The sequence below is a fragment of the Myxocyprinus asiaticus genome, chromosome 32 (genome assembly GCF_019703515.2).
Source record: "Myxocyprinus asiaticus isolate MX2 ecotype Aquarium Trade chromosome 32, UBuf_Myxa_2, whole genome shotgun sequence".
Classification (NCBI taxonomy): domain Eukaryota; kingdom Metazoa; phylum Chordata; class Actinopteri; order Cypriniformes; family Catostomidae; genus Myxocyprinus; species Myxocyprinus asiaticus.
The window spans coordinates 31,232,979-31,260,475 of record NC_059375.1 but is presented as its reverse complement, the minus strand read 5'-3'; the positions used below and the strand labels follow the sequence as shown (position 1 = coordinate 31,260,475).

General features: G+C 37.6%; 1 protein-coding gene across 1 annotated transcript in view; it reads left to right on the top strand.

Annotated features, from left to right (window-relative positions):
* Positions 1-3,501, top strand: part of LOC127423158 (glutamate receptor ionotropic, NMDA 2C-like) — a 45,445-nt gene extending 41,944 nt beyond the window's left edge. The window contains exon 12 of the mRNA XM_051667273.1: positions 2,107-3,501. Within this exon, the coding sequence (XP_051523233.1) occupies positions 2,107-3,501 (1,395 nt within the window). The remainder of the gene's footprint in view (positions 1-2,106) is intronic.
* The last annotated feature ends 23,996 nt before the right edge of the window (positions 3,502-27,497 follow it).

Genomic DNA, 27,497 nt, shown 5'->3' with positions numbered 1-27,497 from the left:
TACATCCGGCTCGGCTTTATCTCTCTCTTTGGCTGATTAGCCCGATTGGGGGCCGGCCGTGTGCACTCAAGACCCGGCCCCGCCCTCGCCCTCCTCCTCGTAACAAATACACTGTATAATACTTAAAGGAATATTCCGGGTTCAATACAAGCTAATTTCAATCGACAGTATGTGTGGCATAATGTTGATTACCACAAAAATGTATTTTGACTCATCCCTCATTTTCTTAAAAAAAAAAAAAAAAAAAAAAAAAAAGCAAAAATCTGGGGTACAGTGAAGCACTTACAATGGAAGTGAGGGGACCAATCCGTAAAATAATTACTGTTTAAAAAATATTGCCACAAAATGTAAACAATGTGTGTTAACATGATTTTAGTGTGATAAAATCGCTTGCTAACCTTTTCTGTGAAGAGTTATATCCAACTGAATAACTCAGTTGCCATGACGACCTAACACTGTAAACCCTAAAATGACCACAAAAATGACAATTTTAACAACTTTACAGCTCAAATAACACATGAGTTTTAACAGAAGAATTAATGTACGTAAGTGCTTTTATAAAATTATAAGCTTCACATTTCTTTGTTTAAACTCTCCAAAACTTTTCCCCATTGACTTCCATTGTAAGTGCCTTACTGTAACCTCGATTTTTGCTTTTTCTAAAGAAAAGGAGAAACGAGTCTAAATTCATTTTTGTGGAAATCGACATTGTGCCACAAATGCTGTTGACTGAGTTAAACTTGCATTGAACCTGGAATATTTCTTTTAGGTTAATCTACACTCACTGAGCACTTTATTAGAAACACTATGGTCCTAATAAAGTGCCCGCCATTGTCTTCTGCTGTTGTAGCCCATCCACCTCAAGGTTCGATATGTTGTGCATTCTGAGATGCTATTCGTAGTTACCGTAGCCTTTCTGTCAGCTCAAACCAGTCTGGCCTTTCACCGTTGACCTCTCTCATCAACAAGGCATTTCCGTCTGCAGAACTGCCGCTCACTGGATGTTTTTTGTTTCTAACACCATTTTGAGTAAACTGTAGAGACTGAAAATCCCAGGAGATCAGCAGTCACAGAAATACTCAAACCAGCCCGACTGGTACCAACAATCAAATCACTGAGATCAAATTTTTTCCCCAATGTGATGGTTAATGGGAACATTAACTGAAGCTTATGACCTGTATCTGAATGATTTTATGCATTGCACTGCTGCCACACAATTGGCTGATTATATAATTGCATGAATAAGTAGGTTCTTAATAAATAAAGTGCTCAGTGAGTGTATACTCATTGGGCAAAAAAGGATTCTATTAGTCCTCCTAAAAATAATGACAAAATGCAATGACATTTTTGTTCTGCTAAGGTATTCTACTATCTATCTTGACCTAGTAGAACTCAGCTAGTTGGAGAGCATTGATGACTGGTTTACCTACTTGTGTGTTGTGCACCTGAAAGTTGACAACCATCTGCAAAAATGCCACCAAAAATGACAAAAAAGGCCCCCGAAATTCAAAATGTGGGGGCAAAATATGCCCTTGTAAAGAATTTTTCTATTATTCATTTCTTACATGTGATAAAGTTCTTAATATTCTATTATAGTCCTAGTTATACATATTATGGCATAAATATGAGTTAATGTGATTTAATTCTTAGGGTAAGAGGGAATAAATTCTCAATCTTGAACATTTTTATTAATGAATTGATAAAAAAATCAATGTATCAATCAAAGTCAATGGATGAGACACACTTTGTTTTAAATGTTTAGACAAAATGATTCCTTCAAAGGTAAAAAAAATAAACAAGGTTTATTTCTGACACTGGTATAAATGCAGGCTTCCTTCACAAAGGGTGCAAGTTTGTTCAGGAGAAAAAAAATGTATTATATAAATAAGGCTTTTATAAATATAAACCTTTTGTTAGCACATTATTTTGGTAAACATGATCAAATAATTGACCATAAGGGAGCACATTAAACTATGACAGGAAACAATGAACCTATCCTTCTCTCTTACTAAACATCATTTGGTATATTAATCATTATAATGGACAGAATTATAGCTGTGACACAAATGAATCCAATTAAATTCATTATAATGCTTTATCTTTCAGGGCATATACAGCTGCTTTAATGGTGTTGAAGATATTGGCAGAGCTGCCAGCATACAGAATCCAGACATTACCGCCAATTATGCACAGGCCAACATGCTGAAAATGCTGCAAACAGCCAAGGATATCGTCTCATCTGCCAAGGTGGAGAACACTTTGGATAATGCCACAAAGACCATTGAGAACTGGAACCGACACAGCGGCACCCTGCCAGCACGTATTCCACAGGTGATCACGACTGAAAAACTTCCCGGTCACTTCTCTTACATTACAAACGTTACAGAGATACCTCATATGCAGCATTCCATAACTGCTCCTTTCACACAACAACACAGCAAAACCACAAGCTCACCAGCACCACCAATGGGAAACCACAGAGTCCTAACACGCCCCACTCCTCTCCGGTACACTCTGCCCACCAGAACCAGGGGTTTGTATGATGGTATGCTCCCGGTATCCAGTCTAAGCACTCCTCATATAGCCATGCATGATCCTCATTCTGATCTGGACCATCCTGGTTCTTCCTTTATTCCATATAGAGACCTACAAGTGCCAGACATCTACACTGAGCACCACAAGTCTTGTCATGATTTCTCCAATGGTGTCAGGCGGAAGAAGAGACCACATAGTTTCATCATGGAGTCCATGGATCTAAGGGGGCTTCACGATTATAAAGACCAAAGAACGTGTCATGCAGATGCAAATAATTTTGCAGAAAAACACCTGTCATCCTCCTTCAGGGACAATCCTTTCATATCAGCTGACATGGTATGCAATTCCTGTGTCAAAACTTACATTGACCCAACACTGGATGACATACCTTTGATAGGGAAAAGGAAGCTTCATCGTAGACCATCGTTCCTGAAAGCCACTTGGGGCCCCGACAGAGTCCGGTTCCCAGGTGAAAGGCCTTCAGCCACAGCCTCCTCACGAGGAACTATACCTGATCTGTTCCCTTGCGTGGATGTACACGGACGGGTGAGAAATGCCCAATGTTGCACCCAACCAATGGATCACAACTACCTTTACCCCTTCCGGCGACCCTCAAGAAAAGGTCAGAAGCTGAGACACACACAGTCGACCAGGCTTCCCTCCTACAAGGAGGCGATTTACCACACTTCAGCAGCTGTTAGGAGGGCCTCCAGCATGGTGCACAGACCGTACTCCTACCCTGAGCTGCCAGTCTACCAGAGCCCACTGCCATATGGACCAGCTGAATTGTGCAACATCTTCCCCTGTATGGGACATCCCAGTAACAATGTATATGAAGGGCACAGGGCATCCACACACCTACAGGATGACCATCTAGTGCCTGTCCTAGGCAGCAGGATGGTTCACAGCAGCCCCATTGTGCCCATGACATGGGGCAGAATTTCCAGCCTGGAGTCAGAGGTGTGAACTAAGCCTTCCATGTGCCAAACCGTGTTTTCAGCTCGATGGCCAACAAGTTTCTACTGACCAATAAAATGACTTGGCCTTTAAAGGAATAGTTCAACCAAAAATTATCATTCTCTCATCATTTACTCATCCTCATACTGCAAATCTGGATAACTTTCTGCCTTCTGTGGAGCACAAACAAAGATTTTTTGAAGATCGTATGAGCTGTTATTTTTCATACAGTGCAAGTCAATGGGGATCAAAACTTTCAAGCTACAAAAACTGTAAAGGTGGCATAAAAGTAATCCAAAACATCAAAAACAGATAAATATTTAAATCCTTATTCAAAAAAATCTTGGCATCGCACTCTCCTTGAGAGAAGCTCGTTCACAGCACACTTCCTTGCACTTTAACCATGTGTGGTGTTCACAAACCAGACACAGTGCTGGCAGGTTCACGGTTTTTACACCCAAGCTGTAGTCATGCTGTAGAGTCATTCCAAACAGAATTTCAAATAAAAATGACTTAAAAAGTGAGTTATGAATGATGACAAATTATTTTTGAGCCCCACAACTTTCAGCCATCCGAAGCTCTCACTGTGGAAGGCAGCCGCGGGCCGTGCATTTTAAGTCTTGGCCTTCAGTGTGATTCATGCCATTAAGAAAACACAGTTTCACAATGAATAAGACGCCGTATGCCTATCATACATACATGGCAGTCAACTAGTAATAACAACTGACATTTTAAAAACACGTCCACGCACAAAAGCCAGAACTTGAAATGAAACTTAATGCTCAAGCAAGCCTAATTTTAACTGCAGCATGACTGTTTTGTGAAATGAATCAGAATTTTTCATATGAATCTACCAAGGAGGTCTATAATACCTGGAAAAATCTATCTAATAATATTTGCGATTTAAATGTTGCTTGCAATAAATTTCATTTCGTCAGGGTGCATGGTTATGCTGAGTTCCATTCAAGTTGGATGTGGGATATTCCTACTTGATATCTCCGACCATAAATAAATTCCATTCCACGATATTCGGAACTGCAATGCTCCCGTTAGCTTAGCAGGGGTTTGACTCTCATTAGAGATGTCTCCTAGCAACCTAACTGATAAACAATGCTGCAGCGCTAGCATTTGTGCTTCAGGTGTACGATTATCAAAAGAGATTATAATGTTTTATACACCTGTTTCTGCATGCGTTTGTTAAACAAACTTTAATATCATGCAATGTGGAAACTAACTCATTTATCGATATTACTTAATAAAGTGAATGTTTATAGCTTACTTTGTTTTCCCTGAGAGTCGACATGTTTGTGTGATATCATGCCCCTGCATCTCGGCAAAATCGGAGTTGAGAATTTCTGCACAAGCCTACAAGTTGTAATTCTGACTTCAAGATGCATTCCATTGCACTATTCCTAGTAGGAAGTTGTAAAATCCGACTTTCTGAGTTGAATGGAATGCAGCACTACTTTTCAAAGCTTGATCCGACACTGAATGCTCAAGCAGCCTAATTCACACTTAGAAAACTCCCGATGTTGCTATAACAATGCAAAAAGCACTTACCAGTTTACTTGAAGTGAAAATCAGTCCTTTCCTGTTTAATAAATTAAGCAGTCATACAGTCATGCAGAACATCTCATGTTTTTAAATCCATAAGGATCTCTTTCTCAATGGCGATAGCGGCAATGATGACGATCTCGCACTCTTCGCTTTCAAATTACATACATCACTTAAAGCATGATTGCATCACTCAAGGCCAGTTAGAAGGCCTCAACCGGGACATATCCTAAAGATCACACCCACCAAGAACAAATAAACCAATCTGATTGGCTGATGAATCTGACAATCTGACTTTAGTTGCTCATTCATTTGCACTGTTGAGGGATTCTGTGGAAATTCTGAAGGCCTGAGGGGGTAGAGCTGCTTCGGCTAACAAGTTCGGCTTCGGGCATGCTATTTGTGAAACAGCTGTCACACTTTGCTTGTGAGCATCAAGGAATGAATTCTGACTGGATAAACTTTTCATTTTTCTCCATTTGTTTGTAAATTAATTAAGAGTGGAAAGCGATTCAAAATACATAGGCAAAAAGGTGATTGAGAATGAAAGGATGAAAGATATTTATTTATTTGGCATGTTAGGCCAGCAGAGAAGGCTTTGCTGGCCCTGAGAATTCGCCACTGGTGGAAGGTAAACTCTTAAAGGAATAGTTCAAAAATGAAAATTCTCTCATCATTTAGTCACCCTTATGCCTTCCCAGATGTGTATGACTTTCTTTCTTCAGCAGAACAAAAACAAAGATTTTTTGAAGAATTTCTCAGCTGTTTTGGTCCATACAATGCAAGTGAATGGGTGCCAAAATGTTGAAGCTCCAAAAATCACATAAGTCAGCATAAAAGTAATCCATACGACTCCAGTAGTTAAATCAACATCTTCAGAATCGATATAATAGGTGTGGGTGAGAAACAGATTAATATTTAAGTACATTTTTATTATAAATTCTCCTCCCTGCTCAGTCAATCTCCACTTCAACTTTCACTTTCACATTCTTCTTCTTGTGTTTTTGGTGATTCACATTCTACTGGGCAGGGAGAAGAATTTCTAGCAAAAATGGACTTAAATATTGATCTGTTTCTCAACCACACCTACCATATCGCTTCTAAAGATATGGATTTAACTACTGGAGTCTTATGGATTACTTTTATGCTGTCTTTATGTGCTTTTTGGAGCGTCAACATTTTCGTACCCATTCACTTTGTATGGACCTACAGAGCATAAATATTCTTCTAATAATCTTAATTTGTGTTCTGCAGCAGAAAGAAAGTCATACACATCTGGGATGGCATGAGTTTTTTTTTTGTTTTTTGTTTTTGGGTGAACTATTCCTTTAAGGCACGGTCACCTTTGCACTGCAAAGTTCCACAGCCGAAATACAGTCATCTCAATGGCAATCTGTGTGATTGTTAAATTTGCATGATGGAATTCGTGTGGCAAAGAATTTCCCCTTTGCGGATTTCTCGTTTAGTTCAAGTTTGGTGAACTTTTACAGGCAAATTCGCCACGTTGACCAATAAGAAGTTGCTTGGTTTGGCAGTGACCTCCTGTGTGGACGGTGCTTCATATACAGCTACACTGAATACTCACATTGGACAAGGATATCATTTTAGCAGCGAGTTTCTTTATAATTTAACTCTCTCAGAGTATAAAGTGCAGCATTAAAAAGAAGCTGCTTGGCAATTAGTTGTTTGCTGGTTTCACACACGCTTAACATCCGCCCACGCCTTAGAATTTCACTGTGCAAAGGTAAATGTGACCGCATCTTTAGAAGGGAATAGAGCATGTCAAATTGTATAGTCTGTAAAGACAAAAATTTTGGTCTGTTTCTCACCCAAAGCTATCGTATCGATTCAGAAGATGTGGAATATACTACTCGAATCAGATGGATTACTTTTATGCAACCTTAGTTGTAATACCCATTAACATTGTATGGAAAAAACACTTTACGCATTCGTTTGAGCTCCGCAGAAGAAAGTAAGTCATACGGGTGTGTAAAGGCATGAGGGTGAGTAAATGATGATAGAATAATTTATGGGTGAACTATCACAAGCAAAAACAGGTATTGGTTTTTGCTGGTTTTCTTTTGTTTTGATTTGTTTTATAATGAATTCATTTATTTTTCAAAGTGCAATAATGTTATAATTTATAGAAGAAATATTAAAATGCCGGCTTAAACTTTGAATGAATGAATGAACATGTAGAGCTGTAAATGATTGATATTTCTTATCTGTCCAGTTCACAAAATGTGATATATTGATATATGTATTGGACTGGGTGACATAATTTTTTTAAGATTGTAGTAGATAAGTCCAACACTAAACAATATGAAGTGTTCTTTTAATGTTGACGTATATTTGGTATTAAACACTAAGTAATTCTCTATGGTACTGAATTTTGTAAACACTTAAGACATATTGTTCAGTATGTTTTTTAATTAGCAGGGCTACATGAGTGGATTTTTCCGACTCTATAACGATCTTTCTCTATATCTCGTTCAATCTCTCTCTCTCTCTCTCTCTCTCTCTCTCTCTCTCTCGCTCTCTCTCTTTCTCTGTGCTGTGAGTGGACTTTTGAAGAAGAGCAAATTGAATGGTACTCTAATATTAGCATCATCAAGGAACTTCACACTTTAATAAACCACAAAGGACCATCAGTTAGTCCTTTGTAACTGCTGTCTTTAGATGGCTGATGGATATAACTCTTTGAACATTGCTTTTTATATGCAGAGCCACGGCATATTTCAGATGTTGTAAAGACAGATTTTTAAGGGGATTGGCTGTTTGCAATTGAGACACAAATGGAATGAATAATACTATTACTTTTAAGGGATAGTTCACCCAAAAATGGAATTCTGCCATTCTGACACTGGACCTTATTCACAGTAGTTCCATCTTTAATTCTTTATTGGGATGAGAACAAGGCTGTGAAGGATAGAGTTACAGTCTCTAAAATGTGTTGTACTGTTGATTAAATAGTTTTGGATTGTTTAAAAAAATAAAAAATTATAATAATAATAATCTTTCCAAAAAATAAAATAAAAAAATCAGTAGACAAAAAACTCCTATTATATAAAATAATATAAAAAAATCAGTAGACAAAAAAGTCTCTCTCACAGCCTCGTTTTAATTTGCATAAAAAAATCAAATGTAGCACTACTGTAAATAAGGTCTATTTACAGTATGTTCCAAACCTATATGACTTTATGACCTCATGTTCCAAACCTATATGACATTCTCTCTTCCATGCAACACAAAATGTGACTTTTGAAGACTTAGTCTTTTTTATATATATATATATATATATATATAAAGAACGTGAATTAGGACTGGGGCTGTCATGCTCAAATGGACAAAAAAAACACCATGAAAGTGTCATAAAAGGACTATATTCCAAGTATTCTGAAGCCATATGATAGCTCTATGTGAGAAACAGATGACATTTAAGTTGTTATTCTCTGAAAATCTTGACATCCTAGGTGCATTCATGAACATTCATGAGAGAACTAAGAATTTAGTTAAAGTCTGATTTGTGAATAATTATTTTTAACCGGATCTTTTCATTGAAGCATTTAACCAGTTCAGAAAAACCTTTTTAAATGATTTGTTCACTAATCAGACTGATCCGGTTATGGAGTTAAAATCACTGACTCAGTGATTCAGTTGCATTGGATAACAGCCCACTAAAAAGGACAATTATCCTTAAATAACTATATAAAGGAATATTTCACCCCAAAATAATTATTTTATTATTATTTACTCGCCCTTATGCCATCTCAAACTCTCTCAAAAACTTTCGTTCTTCTACAGAATACAAACAAAGATATTTTTAGGAAGATACAGTATGTGAATATATTCATACAATGTAAGTCAATGGGTTCCAAAAAGGACATAAAGGCAGCATAAAGGTAATCCATCCCACTTGCATTGAATGTACATATTCACAAATATCTCCCATCAAAATATCTTCATTTGTGTTCCACAGAAGAAAGAAAATCATACGAGTTTGAGATAACAGGGTGAGTAAATGATGAGAGAATGATAATTTTTGGGTGAACTATCACTTTAACTGTTGGTCTGTTCCTCACACAAAGTTATTATATGACTTCAGAAGATTTAGAATATACAAGTCACATGGTCCACTTCTATTATATTTTCATGGTGCTTTTTTTGTCATTTAGAAGATTGACAGCTAGATTCCACATTAACTTTATATGATAAAAAAGTTTGCAGAGGTTATGCTTCAAAGATGCACCTTTGTGTTCTATGGAAGGAAGGAAGAAAATCATATGCCTTTGGGTGAGTAAATGACAGAATTTTCATTATGTGGTGAACTATTCCTTAACTAAATCTAATGATATTTAACTAAAGCTAAGATAATATCCAAAAACATGACAATTTTATTTATGACCATAAGATCAGGTTTAGGTTTCTGGTTTTCTGGTTCTGGTTTTTCTGGAACCAATAAGCTTGTTTGACCTGCATACTGAACCTCACATACTCACAAGGAAATCTGTGTCTGTCTGTGCCCAAAATAAACTTGTGATGCTCCAGAGTGTGAAAGAGAGAGAGAAGGATGGGGCAATGTATTGGGAAAGAGAGAAAGGCAAAGAAACCACAAGGAAATGAGAAACCACACTTCCTTCAGCTGGGATTTAAACTACAATATCTGAATGTTTATGAGCTCATGTGGCTTTTGAGATTGTCATAAGAGTCTCATTAAAGCAACTCTGTGGAGTAATTATACAGGAGGATGTGTAACCAAAAAGTGTCCTTTACTCCAGGATTTCATTATGTCGGCTGTCTCCACTGCACGATGTACTTGTGACACCCAAGGTGACTTAGGCTGGGGTAATTATGCTGTAAGGCTTTTGTTATCTCCTGATAAGGAGCCCTCTTTTCAAGCAGCGAGTGAGGAGCATTTGAGAATCCAAACATTGAGAAATGTAAATTTTTTCATCCTGAGCTGTTTTCTTTGTTATTGCTGTAATACAGTTCATAGCACAGCTACAGTGATTTAATCTTCAATACTGCCAGCGTTCACTGCTAGATTTACGTACCATGGAATAATTGTACTTTTTTCTTAATGTTTCTGCCAGTTCTGTGACATCAAAGTAGAAGGCTGATGCAGAATGATACACATTTCATTTTCATAAAAACACAGGCACAAGGAGAGGTGGGCTAAAGCCATCATCATTCCAGCAAAGTCTTATTTCTCTGTGTTCCTGAAAAGTGTATTATTGAATGATCTTGCAAGTTGATAAATGATTCAATACATGCATATAAAAGCATCAAGGGAGGCTGGGGGTCGTCCTCTGGAAGAAATAAGCAGCAATATATCAACGCCACAGGTAGCTATGGTGAAAAATGAAATGCATTAAAAAGTCAAGGGGGCTTTGTCTCAAACAGCAATGAGAAAGATGCAGTGGAATGATGTGGCAGATATGTGTTTTCAAAACATTAATAATTTACATGTTTATTTGAATGTGTTGGTTCATTTTAAGTAGCCTACTTGCTTGGGGTGCAGCCCTTTGGATTAGTCTAGGCATCTTATTTCCACTCACATGGTAATAAGGATGGTCTTTTAAAGATTTTTGATAAACCTATGGGCATAGATTTGGGAAAGGACAGTATTGAATAATCCCTACAAATATTTATAGTGACTTTTAGCATAATATAAGTATAATATATTTCATGTATTCATTTGTGAAATGAAAGGCTTTTGGTTCCCTTTAAAAATTGCATTAATAGTTAAGGCCAAAGCATACATTACTCTACAAAAGTACGTGAACGCAGACACTTATAGCTACGCAAGCTCAATTTTGTGCATTGTTGGGTCTCAAAATTGTCAGAGCACAATTCATAACACAATGTTGCTGAGCAAGTAAGTTGAAGTCAATATATTTATAGCAACTTACCTGGGATGCGTTTCCCGTACAACTATGTAACTCACTGCTTAACAACCATAGTACGATGCATCATTTGAGAAATTAATTAACTAGTCACAACTGTTTCCCGAAACTGTAGTAACTATGTTGCACATCCATCGTTCAAACAACGTTGGTTCTACAGAACAGAGCTGTCATTAATTACATTACGCATGGGATGGAGTAGTAACTTTTGTAGATATCAAATTAAAATAGGTCATTTACACATACTCCAGAAAGCTGTTTAATGTGCAAAAGCTGCTGAAGACACGAAAGCTGTGTGCATTGTGTAAATGTGACAGATACATTTCACGCTGCAATACGGTTTCCCTTTACTTTAGACTTCGGGGTTCCCCCGACACACTTGAGCACATATGCACATGCGCACTCTTCAATAAGAATGGCACTTATACATTAACATGGACACATAAGCTGTGTTCTCAGACAGAAAACCATGTGTGTTAAAGCACTTTCTCTTAACAGCCTTAAAACCCTTAAATGGCTGCATCCGCGTTTAGATGACGTTTAAAGGCCACTTTCTGCCAAACCCCGGAATAAGCTGTTTTCTTAAGTGCATGCAAACGTTGTCAAAGTCTTGACAGAATGAAAGATATAGAAGCCTCAGCTAAGTCAAATGTTGTCCACACAGCAAACTAACAAGAAACTATGCTTCTAAACACAGGTGGAGAGCTGTAGTTCCAATGAACATTCGCAAACAGCATTGCAAAGTTGCGTGGTTGGAACTACAGCTACGGTTTCGGGAAACACCAAATTGTTGAACTATGTTGGTAACAATGGAGCTTGCGACCATAGTTGGCTAACGATGCTTTTGGGAAACGTACCCCAATAATTACACAGACTTTAGAAGGTAACTCTATCGCCTCCTTGAATACTGAGGTTTGTTACCACTACCATAAGGAGAGAATGCACATTAAGCATACTTGCATAATGTTTCTGATCTTAGTGTCTAGCACTCAACTGTGTGCGACTTATGCCTTGTTTATGCTTGATGCATTCACTTTGATGTGAACCACCGCAAACGGTGTGCAAACCTCAAAAAACATGGATTCTGTAATAACATTTTCTTCATTGTATTGTTTGGACATTATTTTTTTATTATACAAAAGTTCGTAGACAAACATTTACATATATAAATATTCTTTATATATACAAGAAAGAAAGAATGAAAGAAAGTGTAAACTATATATATATCACAGTATGCAGTCTATCTACTATCCTATAATATAATAGACATACACAATAAAACTATTACTCATACTTACCCTGTGCCTCATATTCATATCACTGCATTTCTCAGAAGCATCAGTTCAGCGGCTGTTAATTGTCCCAGATGTTGTTGGTCACCTTGAGCCAAGGGCTTCAGAGCCTGCCGAGAGAGGGGGAAAGTGTAACAGAGAAAGACGCCACAGAGAGGTTGGCAGTATGAAATTCTATCAATTAACAAATAGGCTAATAAATGCAACACATTAGCTCACTGAACATCCAAGGAAAGAACAATTATTACCTGCCAAGGTAAAATAACATACATATTTTTATACTCTGTGATCTGCAGGCGTAACATTACGTAAGAAAAAAAGTGTTTCACAGATGTGCATTGAAATGAGATGGTCTTATCAAGTTGCTAACACAATATTAATTAACCTATGAGTATTACGTGCAAATTAAAGAAAATTAATCAAAAGATTTTATTGTTATTACTTAATTTTAATCACCTTTTGGAAATGGGTTTTGGGTAGTATTCACTAGTCAAGCTGTGGAATTTATCAACAGTTTTGTTCTGTGGCAGCCAGGCATTGTTTCAACCCATTTTACTTCCATAATGTGACATGCAGTATTTAAGAGTGACAAAGAATATTAAATGAGAAATAATGTAGGATGGGACAAATATTTTATCAATTCTGGAATTGGTTGGATTGTAATAAGTAGGAGTTACATACCAGAGTGGACCCAGTTCGAGTGTGAGTATGATAAAACAGTGTTATTGGTTAACATTATCTGTGCTGCCTAAGTGACTGGTGTTAGGTTTAATCTGATAACGAAGTAATTTGTTTTTGTAATTTAATTACTTTTAGTACAAAAGTATTACATTTTAAGTTCTTGTGATCAGATTATAGTTACAACATTACTTTTAAGGACATTACATGGGTTACACATATTTCTAAAATAATGTTATTTATAGAATACATTTAACATATGCATTATATTCATGTGTACAGTATGCCTGTTTGCCTTTCTATGAAAGTTGAAGCGGATGAGCCCATTGTCATTGTAAGGGTGAAACACGTGGTTCTGAGTATATGATTTATATGGACATCATTTTAAATTTGGAAAAGCATAAACAGATTTTAAACGGGAAAAAAAACTTCTGTGAAAAGTGTTTTAGAAAGTAATGTAAAAGTAATTAGTCATGTGATTACTTTTCCAAATTAAGTAATCAGTCAAATCAGTAATTTGATTACATTTTTAATTAGTAATTAGTAGTTTGTAGCAGATTACTTTTTTGAGTAACCAATCCAACACTGTACAGTAAGTGACAGCAGCGGAAAAGGAAAGTTATTACAGAATAAATTACATTTTGATTAAAGATTAAAAAAGTAAAAACTATTTTTATCTTTGAAATAATATGCACTAATGAATTGATCAAAATAAGACTAGGAACATGCATTAAGAAAATACTTTTTATCAATTATGATTTCATGTTGACTTTAATGTTTGAAATGGTTGCATTTTATTGCGCTGTCTTGTAGAGGTGTATACTGGTCCATTTTAATTGGATCCAGCTCTAAGTTTTGTTTTCTTAATGTTATATACTCATAGAGTCATCTCTTTATAAAGAAGCTAAAAGTAACTTTCAGCAAAGTCTAAGCCTGATTCTTAAGTGCTGACTGAGGTGACATTTAAGTGTTGTGAAGCAGTCGCTTTGAATAAAAGTGTCTTGCTATTTGACAAAATGTAAATTTGTTAAGAACTACAGTGATGTCTACCCAGAATGGCTGTATACATATGTGTACCCTTGAGTCACTATTTGCACTAGGTGTAAATAGCACCTGCCATACAGCGCAGCTATTTGCAATCAAATAGGTGGAAACATTTTACATTTACATTTTACTTTTATGCATTTGGCAGACGTTTTTATCCAAAGCGACTTACAGTGCACTTATTACAGGCACAATCCCCCTGGAGCAACCTGGAGTTAAGTGCCTTGCTCAAGGACACAATGGTGATGGCTGTGGAAACGGAACCAGCAACCTTCTGATTACCAGTTATGTGCTTTAGCCCACTACGTCACCATCACTCGCTTTTACTTATGTTAAAATCACGTATTTTAGTTTATTGCCTCTCATTACTTTGGTCACAGTCAGGGGTGGAAAGAGTACTGTCAATTAAAAGTACTGTTATTTCTTAAAAAAATTAGAGTAAAAGTTGTCCTAAAAACTACTCAAGAGTAAAAAAGTAGCTCATTTAAAAGTACTCATGAGTAGTGAGTATTGAGTACTGAGCTGCAAAATCTATTCCCCTTTATAATAAAAACTCAATGCTGCAATTTAAAAATGTAGCACACATACCGTAATTTACATTCCCTTCTATGGCTGTTTGCCAGAAAGAATAAAAAATATAGGTATTTTATAGGTGTTTGTGACTGACAACTTTTAAAATACATCACTTATCTATGATAATGTAAAAACTACATGAATCTGATGTAAAATTATAAATAAAAGGGCGGCATGATTACAGAAATGAAAAGATGAAAAAGTAATTTTCAATATCGTAAAGTATGAAACAATTACATTAAAATCAGTTTATGTGTAAGGTCTAAACTTTCCTTAATGAGAGAGTTATTGTTGCGCATAAAACATGTTCAAAACAATGCAAGGAATGCAACAAAAAAAAAAAAAAAAACACTAAAAAGGGTCACTTGGCACGTCATGTCCCGCACAATAGAGGCAGTACAGCAGTTGTTTGGTACATGGGCCACATTGGGCTTTAAAGGAATAATTCACACAAAAATTAAAATTCTCTCATCATTTAGTCACCCTTATACCATCCCGGATGTGTATGACTTTCTTTCTTCAGCAGAACACAAATTAAGATTTATAGAAGAATATCTCAGCTCTTTTGGTCCATACAATGCAAGTGAATGGGTGCCAAAATTGTGACGCTCCAAAAATCACATAAGTCAGCATAAAAGTAGCCTAATGCATGTGACTCCAGTGATTAAATCCATGTCTTCAGAAGAGATATGATAGGTTGGGTGAGAAACAGATCAATATTTAAGTCAATTTTTACTATAAATTCTCCTCGCTGCTCAGTCAATCTCCACTTTAACTTTCACTTTCTTCTTTTGTTTTTGGTGGTTCACATTCTTCATGCATATCGCCATCTACTAGGCAGGGAGAAGAATTTCTAGCAAAAATTGACTAAAAAGAAATGTAAAATTAACCATGGTTTACTATATTGTAGTAATCATATTTATTTTGCCGAAAACAAGTTTTAATGCAATTAACCATGCTTGTATTAAACCATACATTAGATTTCGGTTTGTTTCTCACCAAACCTTATCGTATGCCTTTAGTACAAGGCATGAGGCACATACAATCATTTATTAGACTTCTGAATTTATTTTGCATCCTTTTGAAGCTTGAAGAGGTTGTCACCATAAACTGTCATTGTATAACAGCACTTAGCACAACATTTTTTCACAATTTCTCCCTTTGCATTAATAAAAAGAAAAAACTCATATGAGGTTATAACAACACAGAGGTGAGTAAACAATGACTGAATTTTCATTTTTGAGTGAACTATCCCTTTAAGTCTAGTAATAAGAGCAAAATTACATCATTCTTAGAATTTTGACACTCTTAAGACTAAAATTCTACTCTAAGCGGCTTTATACTTATGGCCCCAGATTTTTATATTACAAGTTTTCCCATCGGGTCTGTGAGTGTTATGTTCACCTTCTTCTTACAAAATTACAAGCTCTCGAGTTGTGCTACTTTTTTACCTTCATGCCAAACACTCATTTATAACTGACTGATTCACTGCACCTTTCACCTGAATCCTGCCAAGCCTTCAAACAAGCTCACAAGAGAGGTTGTGGGGTTATTAGCTTTGGATAACTGTGCTTTTGACACAGCTCTGTGGAATCAAAGGCAGGCTCCACTGGCTAATTATTTAAAACCACTCATGGCCTAGTGTTTGAATGACAGCTCTTTGATAATAAGGGTATGTTCTTGTCATCAGAAGCTGCTTATCTTTGTCACGTGAACAGTGAGGAAACCAGTAGCTCTCTCACTAATTACCATGCTGGAAAAAAAAAAAAAAAAAGAAAAAAGAAAAAAAAAAACTTAAACCAGTCTACATTGGATGGTCTTTCAGCTGGACATACTGGGAGACTTGCATGGCCGACCAGTTAAACCAACAAAACACCAGCTTGGCCAGGCTGGAAGACCACCTAAATCAGGTAAATCCGGCACAAAAGATCTGCAAACCACCTTTTTTTCAACAGGGTAGACAGGCTGATGCTGACAGCCTGCTTCCCAGGTTGGTAAGCTTTAGTGTAAGGACACCGAGGGATGATTGAAGATAATGTGGCTAAGCTATTTACTAATTGAATTTTTAGTATTATGGAAATGATAATTCAACACAAAGAAACATCTAAAGTGTACATACAGATCAGAACCATGTTGCACAAGGCACATATGAAAGAATGGCTTAAAATGAGACTATTGATAGCGGTGAAAGTTGTGTAAAATGATTCAATTGTATTTTCATTTCCTCTGCTTGTAACCATGCTGAAATTGCCAGAGGTCCTATCTTTGGATGGAGTTCAAAATGTGTTGCCGAGGACCAATTTCACCTTGTGTCAGGAGCACCCAGGCTAGATACAGGGGCCATATATAAGCAATAGATCATTGTTTCTATGGGCCACAGAGAATGAAGCCAATATAGGATGTAAGAAATGGATATACTTGTATTCTGTCCTCCAGACAATGCATTCAACATATGTATGAAAAGCAATATCTGAAACGTTCTTATTTTCCTGAAACACTGCACATTTTACACATTATTGCAGCATTGTGTAACATTAGTTAGTCATTTTAGTAATTAAAGGGATGATTCATCCAAAAAACAAAATTATTTTGACATTTACTCACCCTAATGTTCAAACCCATGATTTTCTTTTTTCCTTAAACCACACAAGTGGAGAAATTTTAAAGAATGCTGAAGCTGCTCTTTTTTTCCTGTACACTGAAAGTGAATGGTGACTGAGGCAAAATTTCAGTCTAAAATCTCCTTTTGTGTTCTAGAGAAGAAAGAAAGTCAAACATATTTGGAACAACATGAACAGAATTTTCATTTCACAAATGGATAGAATTTGTTAATACAAAAACTCTCAAATTATGACACACAAATGCAATGTCAGTGTATTACTGTCCAAATGCTAAGGTATGACTGCTTGAATAAATCCTGCATTGTTTATCATCTTTTTGTCCTTCCAAGGTGACAGCCCCAGCAGAGTGCCTTGGCTTATAACATAGCATCAAATTAACATCCCCTAGGTTGCCATGCCATAGGTCCCTGGTATGATTGAGACTACACTTTAGCAGCTTGCCAGTGAGCACTTGGATACAAATTCATTTCTAATTAAGAAGGGCTTGAGTTTGAATCACCAACCAAGTGTAGAATAAAAGCCTTTCAAGTAGCAAATGCATGGCAAAAGATTATGAGAAAACATGCATCAATCTTATAGCATAAAAAAAAAAAAAAAAAAAAAAACGATTGCAAGCAGCATGTCTAATATGAGAACACGTTTCTTTCACACTTAATTTAAACATTGTGGCTTGAAGATGACAAGAGTGACTGAAATACTAAATAATATGCCAGACCCTTGGAGCTGCAATGGGAAACTCACACTATATCTATTCAGAGGGCACTAATGTCTAGAGTCTCAGAGATGGTGGTCCTAAAGGAAAACTGTTTGGAGGCTTGATTAGACTGGCCAGCACTGCCTATTGTAGAAATTATCTATGAAATCAAGGTAGGTTACCAATGTCCTTGAAAGAACAAAGGCTGTATATCCTCTTGTCTATACAAATCCATCTCTCAGAGAACTGAAGGGTCTATTCAATTTGATAGCTAGAAGCTGCTTTTCTAAATCGAATAATGTCATATCGTACCTGCATGGGGCCTGAATGGGTCATTGTAGTATACAGTGGGGATTCAAAATCTTAAAAATGTTTGAAAACTTTAAAACATAGAAACGTTATGACACAAAATGAATAAGAAATATTTAAGATTCTGCACTTTTTTTAGGTCACTAATCAAATAAGGAAATTTGTGGCATTGAACATATTCCTTTGTACAAATTTTCAGATTTCCTTTTAAGCACTCAGGATGTTCTTTGAAAAATTCTCAAGTAATGCTGGAACAAAATGGATCATCAGGTTTGCACAAGCTTGTGGAGACCATTCCAGCTCAAGTGCATGCTGCCATTAAAGCAAAAAGTGGGACATACCAAATACTATGATTTCTGACATTTACTAAAATTGTTATGCTTAATTTGCAATGACAAAAACTGTATTATATTAGAAACATGCTAAATAGAATAATTTTCACAAGTTGACCTTACAGGACAAAACATACAGTGTTAAATTCTTTACATTAAATATTTAAAGGGATAGTTCACACAAAATTTTTAATTCTCTCATCATTTACTCGCTTTCATGCCATACCAGAATAACTTTTTTTCTTCTGCTGAATACAAACAAAGATTTTTAGAAGAATATTTTAACTCTGTAGGTCCTTTCAATACAAGTGAATGGCCAGAACTTTGAAGCTCCAGAAAGCACATGAAGACAGCATAAAAGTAATCCATATGACTCCAGTGGTTTAATATTGCTCCTAAAGCAAAACAGTCACTTTGGGTAAGAAACAGATCAAAATTTCAAATCTTTTTACTATAAATTGCCACTTTTACTTTCACTTTCAGAATTTTGGTGCTTGAAAATTCTGGTCACCATTCACTTGCATTGTATGGACCTACAGAGATTAAATATTCTTCTAAAAATCTTTGTTTGCGTTCAGCAGAAGAGAGAAAGTCATACACATCTGGGATGGCATCTGGATGAACTGTCTCTTGCTATTTAGAGCAATTAAAGTCAATTTTCACACTAAATACTAAATATATACAAAGCTGCAAAATGTGACATCCTAACACTGATTTATCTTCCTGAAGTACTCTGATGAAGGAGGTAGGCAACCACCAAGAAACTCATTCAATACCTGTGAAATCAATCTGAGATTCAGAAATTATTTAAACGTAAGTGGGTTGCTGCCATCTCATCTTATCAGCTGGCCAAGGTGTTGCTTGCAAATGAACTAGGTCTCAAATGTGCACTTAATTGAATCTGTGGTGCACAAGAATGCCCAAAGACGTCCTTGGGATATTTCATTATTCTGCTTGACTGTGTTGATAAATTAGTAGACCATTGCAATTGGTTTAATATTACACCTGTTGGTCCCAGTAGCAATTTTTTTTGCTGAGTAAATATGTTACAGTGCTATGGTACTAAGAAACCCAAGATAAGTAAGCAGCCATCTTGGGTGGTGCTAATTGGGTTTCATGTTTACAGTGTGGTACATCAGGGTTAGTATGGTATTTCTGTAAGGTTAATGAAAAGATTGGTCTCGTAACACGAGTCTGTGTGTTTCATGTTGGCAGGATCTTTCTGTTTTAATTATGACCTAGTCACTTGATCTTTGTGTTGATGTGGACTACAGAGTGTTTCATTCAAATTGGCTGGCTATTGATAGACTTTCTTTGATTACTGGTCAACAGGGAGATTGAAAGGGGTGAAGGGAAGAGAGTGGTACAGAAATTAAACAGAGTAGCATTTATTCTGTCTCTATAACTCACTAACTCCCTCAGGCCCTGTTTACACCTTGTTTTAAGATCCGTCCTGTGATCTGATAAAAAAGTGACCAGGCAAATGCGTCTCAAATGTGTCTCCTTCGAACATGTATTTGAGTTCGGATTTCAAAGGGAGCGTCTCTGATTTTGTGAGTGTTCAATTAATCCCTTACACACACACACACACACACACACTCTCTCTCTCTCTCTCTCTCTCTGTGAGCCTGTGTGCTCCAGACTAAGAGCATTTTTACAATAGCTGCATTAATTATAATGTTATCCATGAGTTTGATTTACTTTGCGATTCTACAATTCTCTTCTCATTACATTTTTAAAAAGAGCAAATTCAGAGATGAAATGAATGTTCTGTCATTCGTTCTAATTAAATAACTTTTTCGCTCTACCGCCACAACAGTACAAGTGTCTGAAATGAGAAATTCATTTTCAGGATGATCTATTCTTCAAACTGCTGTGCCAATGAAATGTCTGCATATTGAAGCCTAGAGTTTGGAGAGGCAGGTACATGGAAAACTGACTCTGGCTAAAGGCATCCAACATGCATACTTAAGCCCTTTTTGTGCGTAAATGACACATAAATACACTGTTTTCCTGAATGGAATAAATAATTATGTATATGGCCACAGAGAGTGCCCGAACTGCACTATTTGCCTGCATCGTAGTCATAAATGATATAGAGTCCAGGAACAATTTAGATCTAGACATGCTCCACAAATCTGACCCATTTTCCGACTCTGTAAAACCCTGAGGAACTGTGGGGTAGATGAATAACCCGAGAGAGTCATGAGAGAGAGAAATTCCACCTGATCACTGACAGAAACAGCATGGGAGAATTAGTGGATTAAATTAGGTACATACAATTTAAATTAACATCTGTGACTGTTCGCAGTAGGTTCCCTTTCCAATGCAAAATTCTGGAACTTCAACAGCTGGGGCAAGCATTTGCTTAAAGGAATAATTCACCCAAGAATGAAAATTCTGTCAAAACATACTCACCCTCATGATGTTCCAAACCCAATTGACTCTCTTTCTTCTGCGGAACACAAAAGGTGAATTTCTGAAGAAAATCCTGGCTGCTCTTTTCCATATAATGAAAGAAGACTGACAAGCTCCAAAACTACAAAAAAGTACCATAAAAGTATCATAAAAGTATCATAAAAGTAGTCCATATGACCTGTACTGTACTGTATATTCATTTGGTCATGAAAAACCAGATAACCCGCAACTAATTGTGCTATACTGTATTTGATTTAAGTCTTACAGTGTAGATTGAAGATTTTCAGTTGTAGTTTTATGATACTTTTATGGTACTTTTTTGTTATTTTGGAGCTTGACAGCCCAAGACCCCTTTCACTTTAATCATATGGAAAAGAGAAGCCAGAATATTCTTCAAAAAAATCACTTTTTGTGTTCCGTGTAAGAAAGTACAGCATGAGGGAAAGTGAAAGATTAAGTAATTCATTTAATGTATTGTACAGCCAGCAAAAAGTTACATCCTAATAACATAGCAGTATAAAGATGGGGAAAAGAATCAAACAAGCTTAGTCAATTATGGTATTCTCTTTTGCTGTGGATATCTGTAAAGCATTGTGTTCAGTCTGGTATCATAAAAGAACTTGGTTGATGTTTCATCATCATTAGAGAGCACTGATATTTTTTATCTTAAATGAAAAAGAAAAAAAAAACAGCTTGACTCTGTAATTGCGCAGTTTTGAATATAAATGTGTTGAACTGGCAGCCTGGGACAGGTCCATTTGAAAATCATTTCAGCACTCTTAAAATGCACAAAAGGACTATAAACATTTCTTTCTCTAGTTTTTAAAGATCCTTGCATTAATGGATTTTTTACTCTGCCAATAAAAATATTTACAAGCGTAAACAACACACTCAGCAAGTGTTGAATAACTGGCACAAAATATCTTATCTCTTTATTTGCAAAAGAAAAATTCACATTTTAGTCAATAAATATATGGTTCCCCTTCTGTCACTCACTCGATGTTGTGTCGATGTAGTGACACTAGGGGTCGATCTTGAGAGCCCGAGACACATTCAGATCTTTGAGAAAAGGCCAATGAGAATTGGCGAGTAGAATTTGCATGCCACTCCCCCCGACATGTATAAAAGGGAGGCTGGAATGCGGATTCATTCAGATTTTTTCTTTGGAGCTGAGTGGTTGTATTTCAGCGAGCTGAATACTACTACTGATCCATTCACCTCTTCAGAAGCTTGTGCTGTTGGATATACAGCGCATTCCAGCAGCTTTCTCTCCACTCTGCACTCCACTGCACTCCTAGGCACTTCGCCAGCGCTTTGAAAGAGTTAATTTCCTCTAAAGAGTATATTTCCTCTATTAGAGCAGGCACAGTGACGTTGAACGTCTTTTTAAAGACACGTCTTTTTAAAGATGCCCTTCCGTCTCTGTGCAGTTCTTGGATGCGGTCGTTACCTCTCCACCTCTGACGGTCACGATCACTGCCTCACATGCCTGGGCCAAAATCACGTTGAGGAAGCGTTCGTGGATGGTTCATGTTCTCATTGCAAGAACATGACCATGGCAATGTTGCGGTCGCAGCTTTCCTTCTTTCGAGGGAAAGTCACTTCAGCTGTCCCCCCCGCTGGTCCTTTTACCTACGGGTACGAGGCCGCCCTGGTTGACGCTGAAGGCGATTTGGGGGCTTCAATGGGTACGGTTCCACTGGGTAAACCCCCACGGACCGCCCACTCCCCTGTACGCACGTTTGCGCACGTCCAGTTCTGGGATGAGTCAGGCAGCTCGCCTCAGTGCCAGCATAATGTCTCTTTCGGAGCTCATGAGCCGGATGAGATGTCGATCGTTGCATCGGAGAGCGCCTTGGTGATGTCGGACGCTGAGGACTCGACCGGGCTGCCGCCTTCGGGTGTGGCAGCCCAGTCTGAGGCCGACGCGGAGCTGAACGCCATGCTTGCCCGGGCCGCTGCGAGTATGCACTGGCCAATGGCATCTCTCTAGCAGACATCTGTAGAGCAGTGGACTGGGCAACACCCAATACCTTCGCGAGATTTTACAATCTCCGGGTTGAGCCGGTCTCATCCTGTGTTCTTTCAGGTACGAACAGGTAAATTTCGTTACGTGGGGCAGCTGGCCGGGTGTACCGCTTGTGTATAGCGCCTTTCCCCTCCACGAGGTGAAGCTGTGCGCTCTTCTCTCCCATGCATGTTCACGACCTGTGAACCCTGGATGTCCTTCCTCCTAGCCCTCTGGCTAACGAATTCAGTGGAGGAATTCGTAGTCGGACCCAATACATGTGCTAACGTGCCCTGTACTGAGGTAAGTGCTCCACAGGTTTTGGTTACCCCGGTAACCTCCTGTGATGTATCTTCCGTGGTACGGTCTCCCTTTTTCGGTAGACCCGCATCTCCCTGCCCCGGTCGCTGCGTTTGTAGAGCTCCTCCCCTACGAAGGGCAGGACCTACCGCCACACCTCTTCCATGTGCGGCCTTAGGCCCACTTTTTTACCCTCCCCTTCAGGGCAGGGTGTGGCCTCCACGGGGTCTTTTCCCCCTGAAAGAATAGGAATGGAAAAGAATGCCTTCCCCAGCGCATTTTATGAGTATTTAAAGGCCTCAGCCGAATCTAATTTTCTGTGGAGAGAAAAACTTAGAGAGAAAAGGCCATGGCTGGCGCGGCCTGCTCCCATACTAGATACGTCTCCTTCCCCCATATAAGGCCTCTGAAACATTTTTCAGCTTTTGGATGAGCCTATTGATTCTCAGTGTGAAAATGCACAATGAATATAGGAATGCATTTACTAATGTAAATGAATAGAACAGTATAAAAAAAAAAAATAATAGATTAAAATAAAGTGAAATGACCCACAGATGTGTTAATGTTGAAATTTATATTTAAAAAAAACTAACATGTTTTTTAAACTTTTGAGGGAATAATGTCCCAAAATCCACATGTCTACATCAAGTTTATTAGCGTGCTGACGTGTGAAAAATTCATGATTTTTTTTAAGCGGCATATCAAACAAAACTAGAGATGCTACTCTTTACACCCAAACAGATTTCAATGAAAAAAGAGGTTTCTTACCAGAGGCACTTTTGTTGGCTCTGCGCCTGTAGAAGCGCTTCACAGAAAGCGACGCCATGCTGTTGTCACGTGACTCGTTACGCCAGAAGTTTAACCATTAAATGACAGTCTAGAGTGTTGTGAACAGTATTCAGTCAGTTTAAATTCATTTAAATTATGCATTGCGTATAGCAAAGGCAAAATACAACGTCCATGCATGTGGACGTGGGGTCGCATGAGGTTAATATTGATATAATATGAAAACATATGAAAATTTGTTGTATGGCATTTCTATTGGAAAGTTTGTTAATGATCAAATCTGTCAATGTAGCAAAGGAAAGTTATAAAGTAGTACCAATAGTTCTTATTCATATTCATAAAATATGATTACTTATTTTATTGTTACTGCTTACTTCTGCTACCTGGCTCTGCACACAGGCTGCCCAACAGAACCCCTTTGCCATTCCATTCTGGGGAACAAAAATCAAAAAGCAGGGTGCGGTCCATAGCCTCTCAGCAGATTTTTCATTATTGTGATGAAGTGCACAAGGCTCTGATGGCCTGAGTCCTTGCCAGGTCTAATACACTATATAATAGACCGTGCAAGTTAAGATCCATTCACTCCTGCCATACGGATATATATCCCAGAGAAAATTGCAGCACCCCAAACACAATATTAGATTGCATTTGTGGCAAGAAGGCATTCCCAAAGCTAACCTAGGTAATGTTTATCTAGATGGCCTATCAAAAATACTGTTCCTAAATACAGCAAGGAGGTTAGTCAAATGAGACTGGACCACAGAAATGTGTAGGGAAGGGAAATGAAAAGTAGTGAGGATTTTTGTGTCTTGATTGTAATATTCGGATAACAAGAAAACTTGTCTTTATGCACTCCGTACTCTGAAAAAGCACAGCGTGACGGATGTAAGCATTTTAGTAAATAGCCACCAAGAATTAACTAAGGAGAAGTCAATTGTCCTCTTATAAATTGACTATTTTATAAGACCTAATTGTGCTTGAGGACCAAGAACGACTAGCAAGAACGATATTCATTTATTCAGCTATTTAGAATAATAATGAGCCATTACATTTTGAGCAGAATAGATTTATTACTTAACTTGTAGCTGGGACCAGAGGTTTAGCACAGATTTTCAATTAATATGATGTTAAAGTCTATAGTATCAGTTTTGTTGATGTGAAGAATCTCAATGGCTCTTACTCGGACAGACAAAAGATTAAATTAGTGTTTGAAATTAAGCTATGAAAAAGGGTGATTTGGTCTAACCCTTCAGCAACTGAAATAACTTTTCAGTAAAGTGGTTGTTGAGCTTACCAGAGAAAGATAGGATTCTGAGCACATTTTTGGCTTTGCCCTCTGCCATCTCTCTTAGAAAAGCAAAAACAATTAAATTCGAACAGATTTTCAAACAGATTCTAGAAAACATCCCTCAGATTTCATTGGTTGTACAAACAGACTCCGCCCCAAACTCACACCATTGGTTGAGCCAATGTTGCTGTGTCGGGCTGGACAGTCACTCAAATAAACAGAGCAATGTTTTGAAATCACCACAGAGCCGCAATGTTACGCTTTTAGGTGAAATCACTCTACAAATTACTTATTTATAGTTGACTCTGCACAGGGAAGATGGATCCCGTGGTCATGGAAAAGATGTTACTGTGTTTCAGAAGAGGCAAATTATTGGCCTGCATCAAGTAAAGAAAACAAGGAGATTGCTGAAATCACTGGAATTGGGTTAAGAACTCTACAACGCATTATTAAAACCAAGAAGGATAGTGGTGAACCATCAGCTTTGTGGAAGAAATGTGGTCGTAAAAAAATCTTGAATGATCATGATCGGAGATCGCTAAAATGCTTGGTGAAGTCACATCGTAAAAAAATTGACAGTAGAACTCACGGCTGTGTTTAACATTGAAACTATGAGAATTTGCACATGCACAATGTGATGAGAACTTATAGGATTGGGACTAAACAGCTGTGTGGCCACAAGAATGCCACTTGTTAGTGAGGCTAATCGGAAAAAACGACTTCAGTTTTCTAGGGAGCATTGGACTGTGGAGCAATGGAAAAAGGTCATGTGGTCTGATGAATCCAGATTTACTCTATTCCAAAGCGATGGACACATCAGGGTAAGAAGTGAAGCGCATGAAGTGATGCACCCATCATGCATAGTGCCCACTGTACAAGCCTCTGGAGGCAGCGTTATGATCTGGGGTTGCTATAATTGGTCAGGTCTAGCCTCAGTAACGTTATGCAGCAATAAAATTAAGTCAGCTGACTGTACTGAATGACCAGGTTATCCCATCAATGGATTTTTTCTTCCCTGATGGCACTGGCATATTCCAAGATAACAATGCCAAGATTCAATGGGTTCAGATTATGAAAGAGTGGTTCAGGGAGCATGAAAGTTTTTAGGATGTGCTGGAGAAGACTTTACGGAGTGGTTCGACTCTCCCGTCGTCAATACAAGATCTCTGCCAAAAATTAATGCAAGTCTGGATGAAAATAAATGTTGCATAAGGTTGTCAGAACGATGCCACGACGAATGTGTGCCATAATCAAAGCTAAAGGTGGTCCAACAAAATATTAGAGTATGCAATTTTTTTTTGTTGTTTTTTGTTTTTTTTTGGCCAGGCAGTGTATTAAACTAGGACATGAAAAATAATTTTAGTACAAAACAAATTACATCAGCTTTAAGGGCATGAATACTGAGTTTGGTGGAAAGAAAATAGTTATGGTAATGAATATGTCCTCCAGCTCTGTTGAGACTCCCTATATAAGGAAAAAAGGCTAAATATGTGCTGGCACCTGATCACTCCTCTGTTCCAGTTGCTCAGAAAGTGGAAATGAGCAGTGATATTTGCGCTGGACCTATGAACTGTTATGCCCGTCTCTCACTTCCTCTGATAACACTCACACACACACACACACACACACATACACCATCTACAGTAAATAGACTGTAATCACTCTGTTTCACCTGACAGACCGACAGCAGACTGTAGATGCAGGGGACTATCATAATACAGTATTAATGTAGCATTTGATTTAACTGTCCAGCACCAGCTCAGCGTCCTTCCTTTGCCCACACTGTCGTCAAGGTGAGGGCAGTGGGTGGTGGACATAGTTGTGTGTCACACAGGATTTAATTAAATGTGGAAACATTAGTTAGCAATCAATTTTTGAATTTGACACAAAAAGACAGGGAAAAAGACATTGAAGGTGATTTGAATGACATAAACAGACAATCACTCAAGACTGTCCATTAGATTGCAAACATCTAGTCTCACCTGAAAGAGACTGCACTGATTAAAGTAAATGGATGCCCCTCTGAGGCAAATAAGTCTTAAAGGAATAGTTCAACCAAAAACAAAAATTCTGTCATCATTTACTCACCCTCATATTTTTGAACCCTAACTCTAACTACATCTTTGGAACAGATGTCATGATCACCATTTTCTCTTCAATTACAATACATTTTCCATTCAGTTAGAATAAATGGGGACTGAA